This window comes from Hylobates moloch, unplaced genomic scaffold (assembly GCF_009828535.3).
Source record: "Hylobates moloch isolate HMO894 unplaced genomic scaffold, HMol_V3 SCAFFOLD_3, whole genome shotgun sequence".
Taxonomy (NCBI): Eukaryota; Metazoa; Chordata; class Mammalia; order Primates; family Hylobatidae; genus Hylobates; species Hylobates moloch.
In genome coordinates this window covers 114,197,459-114,216,331 of record NW_026652278.1, presented here as the reverse complement: position 1 = coordinate 114,216,331, position 18,873 = coordinate 114,197,459, and the positions used below count along the sequence as shown (strand labels likewise).

General features: G+C 39.6%; 1 protein-coding gene across 7 annotated transcripts in view; it reads right to left on the bottom strand.

The window, feature by feature from the left end:
* ADAD1 (adenosine deaminase domain containing 1) overlaps positions 1-3,143 on the bottom strand; it is a 60,171-nt gene extending 57,028 nt beyond the window's left edge. The window contains exons 1-3 of one of the 7 annotated variants that reach the window (XM_032146715.2): positions 3,062-3,143; positions 2,263-2,442; positions 1,327-1,515 (exon numbers count right to left, since the gene is read on the bottom strand). In XM_032146715.2, coding sequence (XP_032002606.1) covers positions 1,327-1,515; positions 2,263-2,434 — 361 coding nt within the window. In that variant the 5' untranslated portion in view covers positions 2,435-2,442; positions 3,062-3,143. Of the gene's footprint in view, positions 1-1,326; positions 1,516-2,262; positions 2,443-2,822 lie in introns of all 7 variants that reach the window. The other 6 variants (XM_058436720.1, XM_058436719.1, XM_058436722.1 and 3 more) reach the window with 6 other exon arrangements.
* Positions 3,144-18,873: the final 15,730 nt, after the last annotated feature.

Here is an 18,873-nt window from a genome sequence, read left to right as displayed (position 1 = left end):
CACCACTGCACTCCAGCCTGGATAACAGAGTGAGAGCCTCTATATAAAGAAAAAAAAGATATTTTACCTAAAATTTATTAGTAAGTCGTCTGTGTCAGAATGCGGAGCCTTTAAGCTTTAGCCTGTTTATAACTCGGGTTCTCAAACTTTAGTGTAATCTAAATCACACATAGAGCTATTAAAAAATTGACACTGTGGTTTCACTACCAAACACACTGGATTATTGAACTATACTTTGAGCATAAAATGTACACCATTAACAACCAACAGGTCATGTTTTTTAGTAGTTTTTGCTCAGAGCAGTGAAGATTTGTCCTGATGATTTATTTTTCCTTACAATGACCAACAGTTTACATTTTCCAAGAGCAGTCTGAGATTACTGGAGGAAAGCTAACTAGTTACACGGAAATTAAGTCCACGTTTTACATTACCACCACCATCTATGTTAAGATACTATTTGTGTCACCTGTTAGTTTACTGGTATTCCACCCAAAACAACAGACTGAAACTTGATGTCACTGTGACTATCTTTACTAAAATCTTGATATGTTAAAGTTATTTAGCAAAGATGTTAGCTTTGAGATCCATATTGGCACGTTAACACCAGGAAAATTAAAGAAAAAACCTAACTACTCATGTGTGTGTACAAACACACACACATGTACATATACACAAAGTTTTTAAAATTTAAAATTTTAAGCTGTCAATGCCTCGTAAGAGCACTTATCCTTCCACTTTCCTAAAATCTTCCTAATCATTGGCTATAACGTGAAGAGATCAGAAACTACTTTCTGCATTTTCCTTATCTGTACTCCTTTCACAGGCAGAGCATGGTTACAGATTATTCTGGTTGGGGAGTTTAAGGGCGAATTGAGAAAACTGTAACAGACTAGTCTGCAGACAAAGTACCAATCATATAATCTAATGCTTGAGTTTCAGAAGGCAAATTTGACCTTAACTTTTCTTAGTCATCATCCTCACAGAATCCTTCTCATAAAATAATCATAGTCCAAATATTTAACATCTTTACAAAAGCATGTTTATGATACAAGAAGTAATGACACCCCAAAATAGTCCATGAGACTAATTTTCATTCACTAGCAACACATAAGAAAATCACAATTCAATGATTAAAAAACTTTGGTATATGTGAGTTATTTGTAGAGGCTACAAAGGCTAAAGTGTGAACATAAACATTTAAGTATTCTTGTGAAAACATACAATCAGTTACCTAACTCCAATATTAGATGAAAGAACTAAATTTAGCACCGTTATTTTGCTATACTTTCGGTTTTGTTTTTGAGACAAATACAATTTTACACTTGCCTGTTGTCACAGTTTCCTTAAGGTCAAGCTGAACTCGCTGCATTTGTGCAAACTGGTGCAAGGCTGACACAGGATTTATCTCTCCACGTTTGTATTTCATTATAAATTCCTTAGGTATTTTTTTTGGAGGAAGGACAGGATTTGAAATAGATGAAAGATTCTTGGAAAGCAACGGTTCTGGAAAATTACCTAAAAACAAATGTTACACTTGTCAATTTGGTTTAAAAAAACAAATAAACAAAAATGAGCAAAAGCAACAACTCCTCCCCCAAATGGAAGGTTGTCCCAGATACACTTCATCATATGTTTTTCTTAAGTTTCTACTAAACAATTTTGGCACACAGGACAAGCACATGTTATTGCATCTATCGAGTACTAAGACTATTTTGCAAAAAGGTAATATCGACATGTCATTATTAAGTGATATCAAGGGTCATGGAATTTTAGTGATGTCAGGGTCTTCAGAAACCAAGCAATTTTTACAGATAATGTCACTAAGGCCTAGAATACAGAAAGACACAGATCTGGGACTAAAACCTAGCTCTGGCTCCCATCCACTCATTTTCTCACTGGATTCCATCGAATTTTAAAGTATGTTTGCCCCTGCTTTATACTTAACACTACGCTAAGTGCTATGTGGAATACAGACCAGTGTAAGTCCAGTATCTTCCCTTGCGCCTCACCTCAGAAAGGCAAGCCACACTTGAAGTGGGGGGTGAACAGTCAAGGTACTAACAGATGGTTAAACGAGCGGCACAGGTAAAGAGCTCTACAGGCCTGCTCCAAGTGTTGAGTCAGATGCCAGCTCCAGGTACACGGCCACGGGTAAATGTCTATACAACCACGAAATCTTTAAACCAGAGGCTCGACAGAACTTACCGGCCATCCTAGAATTTTAAAGAACTGACTCATTGTTACAAATGAAAAAAGTCGTACCCGTTACTTGTGTAACCTTGGATGCCATCTTGGACAGGCTGTAACTTTCTGAGGAACATCCTGTGGGTGTAGTTATCGTCTTTGTCGCTGGTTGAACTGGCAGGTTCTTTTTCAGCATCTGGGCAAAGCTAGGGACCTGCGAACTCTGAAACCAATGATTGTTGCTAGCCATTTTCTCACCTAGAGGTCACGATAAAATTCGCAGAAAACAAGACAAAACGCTATGTAAACTGAAAATATTTACTCCAAACCTCCCCCCGACCCCGTTATTTCCATAAATGGCCTTGGCACATATTCAGATGACTAGAGGCAAATCCCTCTTGAACTGATCTCACGACTGCTTTTTGAGTTTTCATAGACACGGACCTCTTCTCTCCTGAATCCCTTCCCTAAACCTCTGCTACAAAGGAGGAAAGAAGGAACAGAGAGAGGTCCCTGTAAAAGACCTTAAAACTACTCAGGAGTTAGGGAAGATATTAGCAAGGTCAGGAAAAAAGAAAAAAAGAAAAAAAAATCAGCTCGTCAGTGGCCTCCTGAGTCCTGGCCCAACCCCTACCCACCAAAGTTGTCCTTCCTTCCCTCTATGTGGGAAGACGGGCAGCTGCTGCTGCGCCTCAGGCCGGGGGCTCGCAGGCGGCCGCCGCCGCCGTTGCTCCCACCTCCCAGCCTCGACCTCTCGCTTCAGGCCGCTCTGCGCGAGGTTCACAAGCTCAGGGCCGCATCTTTCCAAAGAGGCCTCGCGGTGTCCCTGCAGGACCCGGGCTTGCGCCCCCGCGCCCTGCTTCGTCCAATCACTAACCGTCTTGGAGGCCGGCGCTTTTGCGCCCGCGCCTGCGCCAGCGTCGTGCCGCCGCGCTCCGCGTCCTGCGTCACCTAGGGAAGAGACGCCGACCATCGCACGCGTTCGAGGCCTGGGTGACGTCGACTCTGTTCTCCGAACACAAGGACCGGGTCCAACTGGCCGCCTTCCCCTTCTGGAGAAGCCAGGTAAAATTGCGCAGTTCAGCCTCCCCCCTTACTGTCCCGTGCCCCCCTGCAGCCCTGACAGAGCAGTGTAGGGATGATTATTTATACTGCAGTTGTCTATGCCTGGGGCCTCCTTCCCCAGAGCAGTTGAAGGCTTCGCAAGGGGTACCTGCGTGAGGGTTGTTTCAAGAAAATCCCTCATTTCATCCCCAATCGCAATCTGAGAAGGTGCCCTTGGGGAAGGCTTGGCCTCCACGGTGGCCTTCCTGTTTACAGAAAAACGACCTCACACGTCCTGAAGTTTGGCCAGTGAGCGAACAATCATGAAAACAGATGGAGTCTTTGAGACCAAATGGCTCTGCTATCCGGATGATAAATCCAGTGTGGATGTTAAATCCAGTGTGGATGTTTTCAATTCTTTGCTCTCCTAAACGTTGAAGGAGGCCCTACACGAGGTGTTAGGTGATAGTTCGTGGAAAATAAGAATACGAAGTCACCCAACAAATTTCAGCATGTAAACAAAAAGTAATCCAAAGGATGGAGTAACTTTGTTATAACAAAATTTCAGTGTCCATCTACCTTTTTATAAGGATAAGTTTTCTCAGTAATTAAGTCAGATGTAAATCTTTTTTTTTAAAAAAGAAGGAAGCCAGGCATGGTGGGCACCGGTAGTCCCAGATACTGGAGAGGCTGAGGCAGGAGGACCAATTGAGCCCAGGAGATCAAGTCCAGACTGGGCAACATTAGTGAGACTGCCATCTCTTAAAAAAAAAAAAAAAAAAAGGAAAAGAACAAATAGACGTAATATGCGTCTGGAAGTGGATGGGCTTATTGGAAGAAAAAGTCCCATCCCCCTTGTTAAGCAGTGCATTTTCAGTAAAAATATTTTTCTTTAGTGGTTATTAAAATGTGTGTTCATTATGTTGCTTCGATCAAGTGCCCATTAATGATCTCAATGATAACTCAATCTACAATTTTTAATTAACATTTAGAGACTTCTGGTTACAGGAAATTAAAAAATTCAAATGTCAAGAAGTAAAAGGATGATAATACAACTTCTAAGTACATTAGAATCAAATTTGAGGGGAGACATGGAATGGAAATAAAAGCTCGAGTGAAAGGAATGAGGTACAAATTTCCCTACTGCATACACAAATATATAAATTATGTTTTATTTTGAAGTAATTTTAGATTTACAAAGGAATTGTAAAGATAGTACAGTGTTTCCATTCCTTCCATCCACCTTCCCCTAATATTATCTTACATAGCTGTCAACTAAAGTCAAAGAAATCAGGCTTTTAAAGAATTAAAGTTAGTTTTATTCAGTCTTAGGATTGCAACCCAGGAGAGTCTTTCAGAGGGTTTCTGTTTCACTGCGCCAAAGCCGTGTTTCAGCCCATAGCTTATATATCAGGTGATGTGGATGTTCAGCATGTGCTCAGAAGTTACAGTAGAGGAACATCTCATCAAAGTTTGGGTGGGAGAGGAGTACGTTGGTCATAGATTGCAGAGGCATAATAATTATTCCTGTCAGACATTATCTCATGTACAGGAAAAGACAAAGGCTAGGATCATTGAACTTCTTTTCTAGAAATGCAGTGATTCAGGCAAGAGACATGGGAACCCGTTCTCTATCCTGTTTATCATCTTCAGGGTATTCCTTCTGGCTGCACTCAGTCATTGAGTCAGGGAGTTGTGAAGTTACGCTCACGAACAGAGTGAGCAAACATGGCTTCGTCACAGCAAGAGTGGACTCTGGCTGGCCGGAGGCAGATGTTTGCTACTTTGTCTCATGTAACTGTGGCACATTGATGGAAACTGATAAATTAACATTAGTACAACACTACCGACTATACAACACACTTTATTTGGATTTCACCAGTTTTTCAACCAATGTCCATTTTCTGTTCCAGGATTCAGGTTGCTGTGTTGCATTTAGTGGTCATATCTCCTAAGTATCCCATGGTCTGTGATAGTTTATCAGCCCTTCTTTATTTTTCATGACCTAGATAATTTTGAAGAGAGCTGGTCAGGTGTTTTGTAGAATGGCCTCAATTTGGGTCTGTCAGGTGTTTTCTCATGACTACAGAGTTACGGTATTTCGGAAGAATACTACATAGATGAAGTTCACTTCTCAGGGCATAACATAATGAGTATAGCTGGTGATGTTAACTTTGCTGACCTGGTTAAGGTTGTGTCTGTCAGTTTTCTCCACTGTACAATTTCTGTTTTTCCTTTTCTATTCTCTGTTAGAAGGTTCACCTCTTAGAGGAGTATCACAGAATTTGCGGACATATGTTCAAACCATGTATTAATAAATATTTGGGGGAGGATTACTTTAAGGTTATGTATATGCACTGTTTCACCCTAGAGTTTCACCCACTAATTTTAGCATTCATCTTTGTAGTCTTACCCAAAGCAGTTATTACTATGGTGTTCTAATGGTTCTTTTCAATTTACCTCATTCTTTCTACATTAATTATTTGGAATTATGTAAGAAAGACTTGCCCCTTTCCTTTATATTTATTCAGTTATTTGATTATATCAGTATGGAGGCATGGGTATTTATTCTGTCATTTAAGTATAATCCAATACTATCTTTTTGTTTAATTTCATTTTAATTTTTTTTTGAGACAAGGTCTTGCTTTGTCACCCAGGCTGGAGTGCAGTAGTGCGATCATGGCTCACTGCAGCCTCCATCTCCTGGGCTCAGGTGATCCTTTCACCTCAGCCTCCTGAGTAGCTGGGACTACGGGCATGTGTGACCACACCCAGCTAATTTTTGTATTTTATTTTATTTTATTTTGTTTAGTTTAGTTTAGTTTAGTTCAGTTTAGTTTTTTGTAGAGACAGGGTTTTGCTGTATCACCCAGGCTCGTCTCAAACTCCTGGACTCAAGCAGTCCATATGCCTGGGCCCCCCAAAGTGCTGGGATTACAGGCATGAGCCACCGGGGTTGGCACTACCATTATTGATTTTGTTGTTCAAATTATTCCAGTTTTGGACATTGGGAACTCTTTCAGGTTGGCTCTTGTATCCTCTTGACATGTCCTCATCTTTTTTTTTTTTTTTTAAGGTATTTTCCCTGCCCTATATCTAACAAAAAGCTGTGGTTACTTTTACAGGAGAATGGTATTTAGAAACTAAGCTCTGAGCGTTAGGAGTGCTTATTGCTGCTGGGGTGTCATAGCTTCTATGCCTGCACAGAGGACAGACAGAGCTAGGAAATATATTTGTATGTACTAACTCCTGTATACAGACACGTCTATATTTATTTATAAAAACAAATTCATACTTACACCTTTGACTGTAATCTGACACCCCAGCAGTCATTCCTGCTTCCCTTTATTTGTGATTTCTTTCTCTGACAATGAGAAATCTGGCAGTATCTAAAATGTATTTTATTTTTCAGTGTATAGTAGATGCATATTGGTTAACTTGTACCTTTGTGAGAAACAAATTTACCATCAAGAAGAGTTTAGCATTTATTTATTTCATTTTCATTTCTTTAACCTTGTTGACCAGGATATTTCTTTGATTTTTTTTTCTTTAATCTTACATTATCTAGTCAAAACAGTTTCCCAAAGTTAGTTAGGTTGGTTATTTGTTTATAGTTCTATGGATTTTGACAAATATCTGGTCATGTATCCACCACTACAGTACTGTGTACAGAACAATTTCATCACCCCCAAATTTCCCTTGTGTGGTCATTTTGTAGTTAACCCTTCTTCTCTCTCCTAACTCCTGGAAACCATTGATCTGTTTTCTGTTCCTGTAGTTTTTCCTTTTCCATAATGCCATATAAATTGCATCATAAAATATGTAACATTTTGGATCTGGCTTCTTTCACTTAGAAAAACACATTTAAGATTCATCCACGTTGTTGGGTGAATCAATAGCTTCTTCTATTTATTTGCAGAATAATATTCCATTGTACCACTGTTTATATGTTCATCTGTTGAAAGATATCTTGGTTGTTTCCAGTTAGAGGAAATTATGAATACAGCTGCTATAAACATTTGTGTACATAAATTTTCAGTTCATTTGGGCAAATACCTAGGAATGGGATTGCTGGGTCATATGGTAAGTGTATGTTTAACTTTATAAGAAACTTCTGAACTTTTCCAAAGTGATTGTATCATTTTTGCATTCTCACATGGGTCTGCGCAGAATTAGGTGTTCTTCACTGTTCAGCCAGTGCCATGGGGGAAAGCTTTCTCTGGTTTCATCTTTGTCTACCCTGTGAGCACCCATGTCCTTTATGTCTCCCAGGGAGTAAAAACTTTAATCTGCAAAGGGAAGGGCAACAGCTGAACATCTGGCCCAAGTGTTCCGATGCCTATCTCTCTCCAGATTTCAAGTTAGTTTTTTGTACAGTGACCCTTGTTTACTGATGGGTTCAAGAAAAATTGTTACAGTTTGTCCAGCTTTTAAAATTGTTCTAAGGGTGAGCACAGTGCTTTTACCATCTCTCTACCTTTTCAGGTTGTTTGTATGTCTTTAAATGAGTGATGGTGGGCTTCACATCTCTAGGATACTTAGATTCAACTGGATACATTAAAATGAATGATAAATTAAGATGTATTTAAGTGTCAATACTTCCAGTATGCTAGAAATTACATCCTTTGCAACTAATTAAACTTATGCTGGAAAAAATACATCAACTTTAAAATATGTAAAATGTTATGAATAGTTTTTCAAAATTAGAAAACAAGGGACATGTTTGAAGACCAGTGCTTAATTAGATTGGGAGAAAGGTAGGACATTACATTTTCTGACCCTGTTTCATCCACTGGGCTGTTTGTTCTAAAGGAATGCGTGCCTGCTGGCATCACCCTTTAAGTCAGAGTCACTTACTGGGGTAGAGGAGTGCGACATTCACCTCATGCACAAACTTGAAGGGTGCATCAAAAAACTCAGTAATTTAGATAAATATTTTATTGCAGTATTTTAAAAAATCAAAATTATTGCCAAAAGTTTGATTAACAATATGTCAAAATTTCAAATAAAGATACCACTTAACCCTGCACTTGTACTAATTCCAAGCTGAAACTTTAAGTCTTTTGTTCATGGGTTTTTAAATGAATGATGTTGGATCTCAAATCCCTACAATACTCTCAATGGATACATTTACAAAGAATGATATAACACCCTAATCTCTTCACCCTAATTCTGGCACTGCTGCAAGATAGGATGAGGAAAGGGAACTACCATTTTTTTTTTAGCTATTACTTTATGGAAACTGTACATCCGCTTTGTGAAGTATATTTTAACTATTTATTGTCAAAGTCTTGCTCAGCATATATTGGAGCAGGTATTCAAATTCAGGTCTACCATCAAAACCAAACCCTTTCATCAAAGCAAATGTGTAGAATGGTGGTGAGCCTTTGGAGATAAGCCCTTATGGTGCGAGGGAACTCCTAAAAGATTTGTAGAAGATAAAACATGTTCAACATCGCCAAACATTTTAAGTAGGCATTATTGCCCATGCTGCTTTGCTTGGTGCTAAATAGAGATATACACATATGGTAGCTGTAATTAACCCATAACCTTGATGACACTAATAATGCAAATCACATCAAGAATATGACAGAAGGCCAGGTGCAGTGGCTCAGGCTTATAATCCTAGTACTTTGGGAGGCCGAGGCAGGTGGATCACTTGAGGTCAGGAGTTCAAGACCAGCCTGGCCAATACGGTGAAACCCCATCTCTACTAAAAATACAAAAATTAGATGGGCATGGTGTCATGCTTCTCTAATCCCTGCCACTGGGGAGGCTGAGGCAGAAGAATTGCTTGAACCCAGGAGGTGGAGGTTGTAGTGAGCCGAGATCACACCACTGTACTGCAGCCTGGGCAGCAGAGCAAGATGCTGTCTCAAAAAAAAAAAAAAAAAAAAAAAAACAGAAAAAAGAATATGACAGAAAAGTCAATATATGATAATAAAATTAAGTGCATTATAAAATGTTGTTTGGCGTAGGAATAAGAATGAATCTTTGGTGGTACAGAGAAACTCCTTTAGAAAAATCTTTCATAATCTTTGATATTATACTTTATAATATTAAAATCTGACCTTACTACCTTAAGTGTTACAACTCTAATGTAAACAACTATCTTATCTTGCATTTATTACTCAGTAGCCTCCTAAGTGGTTTCCTGTTTCACTATTTGCCTCCATCCCTCTACTCTCTCCCCTCTAAACTCTCTTTTCCTTACTCTAGCCAAAGCAACTTACAATCATGGGGGAATGCTGAAGGGGAAGCAAGCACGTCTGTCTTTACATGGTGTCAGGAGAGACAGCGAAGGGGGCAGTGCTACACACTTAAAAAAAAACCACATCTCATGAAAACTCACTCATTATTACAAGAGCAGCAAGAGAGAAATCTGTGCCCATGATCCAATGACCTCCCACCGGGACTCTTTCCCCGGCATTGGGGATTATAATTCAACATGAGATTTGGGTGGGGACACAGAGTCAAACTATATCACAAGGCAGCTTAAAACAGCTCTGATCTTGGAGCTTACAGTTTAATAACATGCTTAGAAAATGGCTAGCCCTTTGATTGGGTCAAAATGTGTATCAGCTCATACATTCTGCCTGAGCCCTGTCAGGTTTATTAAATACATAGTGGCCTATTCCATTTTGTTTCAGCTGCAATGTGTTAAGTTTAGCATGTGAAGGCTGGAGAGATAATGAAGTTTTGGTTCTTATTTTTAAAATATGCTTAACATTTTCATACAGTCATAGCCTGATAATTTTGGTTGAGGTTTATCCAATTTAGGCTATGAGGCAGATAATCCACATAATTTGCATAACAATTCCTAATGAGTTATATTGTAAAATAACATGTTTAGTAGTTTAGTGTTTAAGATGTTTCAGTATAATTTAAATATGTTTCATATTTCAAGACCACACTGAATGTTGCTTCTGTATTGGTTTTAGTAAACTGCCTCAGATTTGATACCATATATTTATTAACAAATGATTGTCTAATGGATACATGAAAACATACCAGATTTTAAATACTTCCTTCCACATATTTCTGAATACTGATGTAAATTAACTTGACATCAAATGGCCCAATGAGTTGCAGGATGTTTTGGCAACTGCTGAACTACATTACTGTCATCTTTTTATTATGTGACTCTTATGAGTTGGCAAGGAAGTGGGCAATTGGGCATGATAGTGAATTCTTCATCTCAGTACATGATACTCAGTTGCTCATTAACCCAGTTGCTAAAGCCAGAACCTCAGAAGCAAGGCCAGAGTATAAGGTTGTGAACAAGAACACCAGGCCAAGGGAGTGAGTGGGGCTGAAGTACAGCATTACTCTGCTAAGCAAGACATATACCTTGGTTTGGGGCTGCTTTGGCTTGAGGGATGGATGCTCTTCCTAATTTCTAATCTAATTAATATAAGTTATCTGACCATGCCGAAGAATTATCCTTGACTCCTTTCTTTCCCCCAACTCCCATTCCATCAGTTAGTTCTGTTGGCTGTCTCCACAACACTGCCCGAATGAATCCACTTCTTTCCACTTCCACTGCTGCCACCCTAGTCCAAACAACTGTTACATTTTCCTGGGATTTCTGTGATAGCTTACGAACAGGTCTTCCTGCTTCCCACTCTTGCCCCTCTTAACTGTCTGGTAAATGTTCCCTATTTTACTCTTAGAAGACAAGTGTAATATTGTTACATGGATATATTGCATAGTGATGTAGTTAGGGCTTTTAGTGTATCCATCACCCAAATAACGTACATTGTATCCATTAAGCAATTGGGAAATATCATTCTCCCCAGCCGCCTACCCTTGAGTCTCCATTGTCTATCCATTCCACACTCTATGTCCGTGTGTATACATTATTTAGCTGCTGCTTATAAGTGAGAAGATGCAGTATTTGTCTTTGTGTTTCTGAGTTGTTTCACTTAAAATAATGGCCTCCAATTCCATCCATATTGCTGCAGAATAGGATTCCATTCTTTTTTATGGCTGAGGAGTGTTCTGTTGTGTATATATACCACATTTTCTTTATCCAGTCATCCATTGTTGGATGCTTAGGTTGATTCCATGTCTTTGCTATTGTGAATAGTGATGTGATAAACATAAGAGTGCAGGTATCTTTTTGGCATAATAATTTCTTTTCCTTTGGAAAGAGGAAAAGAAATCCACTGCTACCCAGTAGTAGGATTGCTGGATCGAATGGTAGTTCTATTTTTAGTTCTTTGAGAAATTTCCACACTGTTTTCCATAGAGGTTGTACTAATTTACATTCCCACCAATAGTGAATAAGTATTCATCAGTGAAACAGCGTTCTCCTTTCTCTGAATCCTTGCCAACATTTGTCAATATCTTTGTAATAAATAGCCATTGTGACTGGTGTAAAGATGACACCTCACTGTGTGGTGTTTTTTGTTGTTGTTGTTGTTGTTTTGAGACAGAGTCTCGCTGTGGAGTCCAGTGGCATGATCTTGGCTCACCTCAACATCCGCCTCCCAGGTTCAAGTGATTCTCATGCAGCTTCCTGAGTAGCTGTGATTATAGGTGTGTGCCACCACACCCAGCTAATTTTTTGTATTCTTAGTAGGATGGGGTTTCACCATGTTGGCCAGGATGGTCTCAAACTCCTGACCTCAAGTAGTCCGCCCACCTTGGCCAGATGAGCCACAGTACCCAGCCTCGTTGTGGTTTTAATTTGCGTTTCTCTGATGAGTGATATTGAGCATTACACTCCCACCAACAGTGTAAAAGCGTTCCTGTTTCTCCACATCCTCTCCAGCATCTGTTGTTTCCTGTCTTTTAAATGATCGCCATTCTAACTGGCATGAGATGGTATCTCATTGTGGTTTTGATTTGCATTTCTCTAATGACCAGTGATGATGAGCATTTTTTCATAAGTTTGTTGGCTGCATAAATGTCTTCTTTTGAGAAGTGTCTGTTCATGTCCTTCACCCACTTTTTGATGGGATTTTTTTCTTGTAAATTTGTTTAAGTTCTTTGTAGATTCTAGATATTAGCCCTTTGTCCGATGAGTAGATTGCAAAAATTTCCTCCCATTCTGTAGGTTGCCTACTCACTCTGATGATAGTTTCTTTTGCTGTGCAGAAGCTCTTTAGTTTGATTAGATCCCATTTGTCAATTTTGGCTTCTGTTGCCATTTCTTTTGGTGTTTGAGTCTTTTCTCATGCCTATGTCCTGAATGGTGTTGCCTAGATTTTCATCTAGGGTTTTTATGGTTTTGGGGTTTTACATTTAAGTCTTTAATCCATCTTGAGTTAATTTTTGTGTAAGGTGTAAGGTTTCAGCTTTCTGCATATGGCTAGCCAGTTTTCCCAGCACCATTTATTAAATAGGGAATTGTTACCCCATTGCTTGTTTTTGTCAGGTTTGTCAAAGATCAGATGGCTGTAGATGTGTGGTGTTATTTCTGAGGCCTCTGTTCTGTTCCATTGTTCTATATATCTCTTTTGGTACCAGTACCATGCTGTTTTGGTTATTGTAGCCTTGTAGTATAGTTTGAAGTCAGGTAGTGTGATGCCTCCAGCTTTGTTCCTTTTGTTTAGGATTGTCTTGGCTATGCGGGCTCTTTTTTGGTTCCGTATGAAATTTAAAGTAGTTTTTTCTAATTCTGTGAAGAAAGTCAGTGGTGGCTTGATGGGGATAACATTGAATCTCTAAATTACTTTGGGCAGCGTGGCCATTTTCACAATATTGATTCTTCCTATGCAAGAGCATGGAATGTTCTTCCATTTGTTTGTGTCCTCTTTTTATTTCCTTGAGCAGTGGTTTGTAGTTCTCCTTGAAGATGTCCTTCACATCCCTTGTAAGTTGGATTCCCCGATATTTTATTTACTTTGTAGCAATTGTGAATGGGAGTTCACTTATGATTTGGCTCTCTGCTTGTCTGTTATTGGTGTATAGAAATGCTTGTGATTTTTGCACATTGATTTTGTATCCTGAGACTTTGCTGAAGTTGCTTATCAGCTTAAGGAGATTTGGGGCTGAGACTATGGGATTCTCTAAATAGACAATCACGTCAATCTGCAAACAGAGACAATTTGACTTCCTCTTTTCCTAATTGAATGCCCTTTATTTCTTTCACTTGCCTGATTGCCCTGGCCAGAACTTCCAATACTATGTTGAATAGGAGTGGTGAGACAGGGCATCCTTGTCTTGTGCCAGTTTTCAAAGGGAATGCTTCCAGTTTTTGCCCATTCAGTATGATATTGGTTGTGGGTTTGTCATAAATAGCTCTGATTATCTTGAGATATGTTCATCAATACCTAGTTTATTGAGAGTTTTTTTTAGCATGAAGAGCTGTTGAATTTTGTCAAAGGCCTTTTCTGCATCTATTGAGATAATCATGTGGTTTTTGTCGTTGGTTCCGTTTATGCGATGGATTACGTTTATTGATTTGCGTATGTTGAACCAGCATTGCATCCCAGGATGAAGCCAGCTTGATTGTGGTGGATAAGCTTTTTGACGTGCTGCTGTATTTGGTTTGCCAGTATTTTATTGAGGATTTTCACATCAATGTTCATCAGGGATATTGGCTTAAAATTTTCTTTTTTTGTTATGTCTCTTCCTGGTTTTGGTATCAGGATGATGCTGGCCTCAAAAAATCAGTTAGGGAGGATTCCTTCTTTTTCTATTCATTGGAATAGTTTCAGAAGGAATGGTACCAGCTCCTCTTTGTACCTCTGGTAGAATTCGGCTGTGAATCCTTCTGGTCCTGGACTTGTTGGTAGGCTATTAATTATTGCCTCAATTTCAGAACCTGTTATTGGTCTAGTCAGAGATTCAGCTTCTTCCTGGTTTAGTCTTGGGAGGGTGTATGTGTCCAGGAATTTATCCATTTCTTCTAGATTTTCTAGTTTATTTGCATAGAAGTGTTCATAGTATTTTCTGATGGTAGTTTGTATTTCTGTGGGATCATTGGTGATATCCCCTTTATCTTTTTTTATATTGCATCTATTTGATTCTTCTCTCTTTTCTTCTTTATTAGCCTGGCTAGCAGTCTATCCATTTTGTTGATCTTTTCAAAAAACCAGCTCCTGGATTCATTGATTTTTTTGAAGGGTTTTTTGTTTCTCTATCTCCTTCAGTTCTGCTCTGATCTTAGTTATTTCTTGTCTTCTGCTAGCTTTTGAATTTGTTTGCTCTTGCTTCTTTAGTTCTTTTAATTGTGGTGTTAGGGTGTCGATTTTTTTATCTTGCCTGCTTTCTCTTGTGGGCATTTAGGGCTATGAATTTCCCTCTAAACACTGCTTTAAATGTGTCCCACAGATTCCTGAATGTTGTGTCTTAGTTCTCATTGGTTTCAAAGAACATCTTTATTTCTGCCTTCATTTCGTTATGTACCCAGTAGGCATTCAGGAGCAGGTTATTCAGTTTCCATGTGGTTGTGCAGTTTTGAGTGGGCTTCATAGTCCTGAGTTCTAATTTGATTGCACTGTAGTCTGAGAGACAGTTTATTGTGATTTCTGCTTTTTTACATTTGCTGAGGAATGTTTTACTTCGAATTATGTGGTCAATTTTAGAGTAAGTGTGATGCAGTGCTGAGAAGAATGTATATTCTGTTGATTTGGGGTTTAGAGTTCTGTAGATGTCTATTAGGTCAGCTTGGTCCAGAGCTGAATTCAAGTCCTGGATATCCTCGTTAACTTTCTGTCTCGTTGATCTGTCTAATATTGACAGTGGTGTGTTAAAGTCTCCCACTATTATTGTGTGGGACTCTAAGTCTCTTTGGAGGTCTTTAAGAACTTGCTTTATGAATGTGGGTGCTCCTGTATTGGGTGCATATATATTTAGGATAGTTAGCTCTTCTTGTTGCATTGATCCCTTTACCATTATGTAATGCCCTTCTTTGTCTTTTCTGATCTTTGTTGGTTTAAAGTCTGTTTTATCAGAGACTAGGATTGCAACCTCTGCTCTTTTTTTGTTTTCCATTTGCTCGGTAGATCTTTCTCCATCCCTTTATTTTGAGCCTATGTGTGTCTCTGCACGTGAGATGGGTCTCCTGAATATAGCACACCAGTGGGTCTTGACTCTTTATCCAATTTCCCAGTCTCTGTCTTTCAATTGGGGCATTTAGCCCATTTACATTTAAGGTTAATATTGTTATGTGTGAATTTGATCCTGTCATTATGATGTTAGCTGGTTATTTTGCCCATTAGTTGATGCAGTTTCTTCATAGCATTGATGGCCTTTACAATTTGGTATGTTTTTGCAGTGGCCGGTACTGGTTTTTCCTTTCCATGTTTAGTGCTTCCTTCAGGAGCCCTTGCAAGGCAAGCCTGTTGGGGGCAAAATTTCTCAGCATTTGCTTGTCTGTAAAGGATTTTATTTCTCCTTCACTTATAAAGCTTGGTTTGGCTGGATATGAAATTCTGGATTGAAAATTCTTTTCTTTAAGAATGTTGAATATTGGCCCCCACTCTCTTCTGGCTTGTAGGGTTTCTGCTGAGAGATCCGCTGTTAGTCTGATGGGCTTCCCTTTGTGGGTAACCCAGTATTTCTCTCTGGCTGCCCTTAACATTTTTTCCTTCATTTCAACCTTGGTGAAACTGATGATTATGTGTCTTGGGGTTGCTCTTCTCAAGGAATACCTTTGTGGTGTTCTCTGTATTTCCTGAATTTGAATGTTGGCCTGCTCTGTTAGGTTGGGGAAGTTCTGGATAATATCCTGCAGAGTGTTTTCCAACTTGGTTCCATTCTCCCCATCACTTTTAGGTATATCAATCAAATGTAGTTTTGGTCTATTCACATAGTCCTGTATTTCTTGGAGGCTTTGTTCATTTCTTTTCACTCTTTCTTCTCTAATCTTGTCTTCTCTCTTTATTTCATTAATTTGATATTCAGTCACTGGTATTCTTGCTTCCGCTTGACCAATTCAGCTTTTGAAACTTGTATATGCTTCACGAAGTTCTCGTGCTGTGTTTCTCAGCTCCATCAGGTCATTTATGTTCTTCTCTACACTGGTTATTCTATTATAAGTTAGCAATTCATCTAACCTTTCTTCAAGGTTCTTAGCTTCCTTGCATTGGGTTAGAACATGTTCCTTTAGCTCGGAGGCGTTTGTTATTACCCACCTTCTGAAGCCTACTTCTGTCAATTTGTCAAACTTGTTCTCTGTCCAGTTTTGTTCCCTTGCTGGTGAGGAGTTGTGATCCTTTGGAGGAGAAGAGGCATTCTGGTTTTTGGAATTTTCAGCCTTTCTGTGCTGGTTTCTCCCCATCTTTGTGGTTTTATCTACCTTTGGTCTTTGATGTTGACTTATGGATGGGGTTTTGGTGTGGACGTCCTTCTTGTTTGTTAGTTTTCCTTCTAACAGTCAGGCCTCTCAGCTGCAGGTCTGTTAGAGTTTGCTGGAGGTCCACCCAGACCCTGTTTGCCTGTGTATCACCAGCGGAGGCTGCAGAACAGCACATATTGCTGCCTGATCCTTCCTCTAGAACGTCTGTCCCAGAGGGGCACCCACCAGATGCCAGCCAGAGCTCTCCTGTATGAGGTGTCTCCCAGTCAGGCTACATGGGGGTCAGGGACCCACTTGAGGAGGCAGTCTTTCCATTATCAGAGCTCGAACACTGTGCTGGGAGAACTACTACTCTCTTCAGAGCTGTCAGGCAGGGACATTTAAAGTCTGTTGAAGGTGTGCCCACAGCTGTCCCTTCCCCGAGTGCTCTGTCCCAGGGAGATGGGGGATTTATCTGTAAGTCCCTGGCTGGGGCTGCTGCCTTTTGTTCAGAGATGCCCTGCCCACAGAGGTGGAATCTGGAGAGGCAGCCTGGCTGAGCTGCAGTGGGCTCTGCCCAGTTCATACTTCCCGGAGCTTCGTTTACACTGTCAGCATAAAACTGCCTACTCAAGCCTCAGCAATGGCAGACGCCCCTCCCCCCACCAGGCTCTAGCATCCCAGGTCAATCTCAGACTGCTATGCTAGCAGTGAGAATTTCAAGCCAATGAATCTTAGCTTGCTGGCCTCTGTGGGCATGGGACTCACCAAGCCAGGCACCAGAGGGAATCTCCTGGTCTGCCGGTTGCGGACTGTGGGAAAAGCGCAGTATTTGGGCAGGAGTGTACCATTCCTCCAATTACAGTCACTTGCAGCTTCCCTTGGCTAGGAATGGGAAATCCCCTTACCCCTTGCGCTTCCCGGGTGAGGCGACGCCCCACCCTGATTCAGCTTGCCCTCTGTGGGCTGCACCCACTGTCCAACCATTCCCAATGAGATGAACCAGGTACCTCAGTTAGAAATGCAGAAATCACCTTCTTCTGCATCAGTCTCGCTGGGAGCTGCAGACTGGAGCTGTACCTATTGGGCTATGTTGCCAGAAATCTCCTAGAAATTCTTAGAGCAATTGATGGAACATTTGAATCTAGTAAATCAAACCTAATAATTAAAAATTTGAGCTTTATTTTGTGTATTTTAATTTTTTCATTTTGAATAAATTGTTACTATATTTTACAAGATTTTTGATTTATATTATGTTCAACTTTTTTTAAAAAAGCGTTCTTCACTATAGACAGTTTGCAAATCACAGATCTCTAGTAAGCCTAGAAGTACAATATTTGCAGATAGGAAAGAAAATCCTTTATATAAATTTTTTTTTACATGTTATTGAAATTTTACAACTCATCTGGATGCACCATGTGATTTACTGGAATAGAACAAGGTACATGATACTCAAAAAATAACTATAGTAGACCACTTGGAGGCTTTGTAATCTAAGCGGCTGACCACGTTTTTTAATTTAGGAATAAATCTTAGAGATCATCTTTTTTCCCTTTTTCATGGTTGCGTACTATGCTGCTGAATGGATGTCACTTTTAATTAACCTGTCTTACACTGATGAACATTTGAATTGTTTCCAACCATTTATTACAAGGAATACTGCAACATTACTGCAGCATACTTCCACAATACTGCACTGTTGCAGAATACTGCAAATATACATGCTTGTATAATTATTTGACACAGGGAAGTACTGTATGTACAGTAAAAATTATATGCCTTTGTTATTTTGATAGCTGTTACTTAATTGTCCTTCATGGGAGTTGTACCAATTTACATTCTCATCAGTAGTGCACAGATGTGCTAGTTTTCTCATAGCTTTGTCCAACAGTCATAGAAATTTTAACTAGTTACAGATTTGTCCTTTTGCTTTTTATAACATTATTACAGTTAGTGTCAGAAATAGGGTAAGTTTATACTTGTTATTTTATAGGCACCAATGGTAAGAGATTTGGGGGTGGGATTCAGAGATCAGACAGATGACAGCTATGATGGCCTAGCAGAAGGAATACAAAATTAGGACTGTTAACACTAGGGTTTTGGTTGTGTGACTAAGTTGCTGTGTGACATTAGACAGCAAATCTTAATTCCCCTACTAACATTTACTAGATCTATACCCTTGGCTAAGTACCTCAGCTCTTCTGGAGTTTTTTGTTGTTTAATCTGTTAGAGATAAAACTATCTTATCTACCTAAATGCAAGAGTCTGCACCAGAGGCTTTCTTTAGGTGTTTTCTAACTCTAGCTCTTCAGTTCTACTGTTTACCCAATCTTTAAACTGGCCATACTGACTTGGCTAGATTTCCAACCTAAGGTAATTATAGCCACCTTTGAGTATTATTTTAGGTCTTGCTA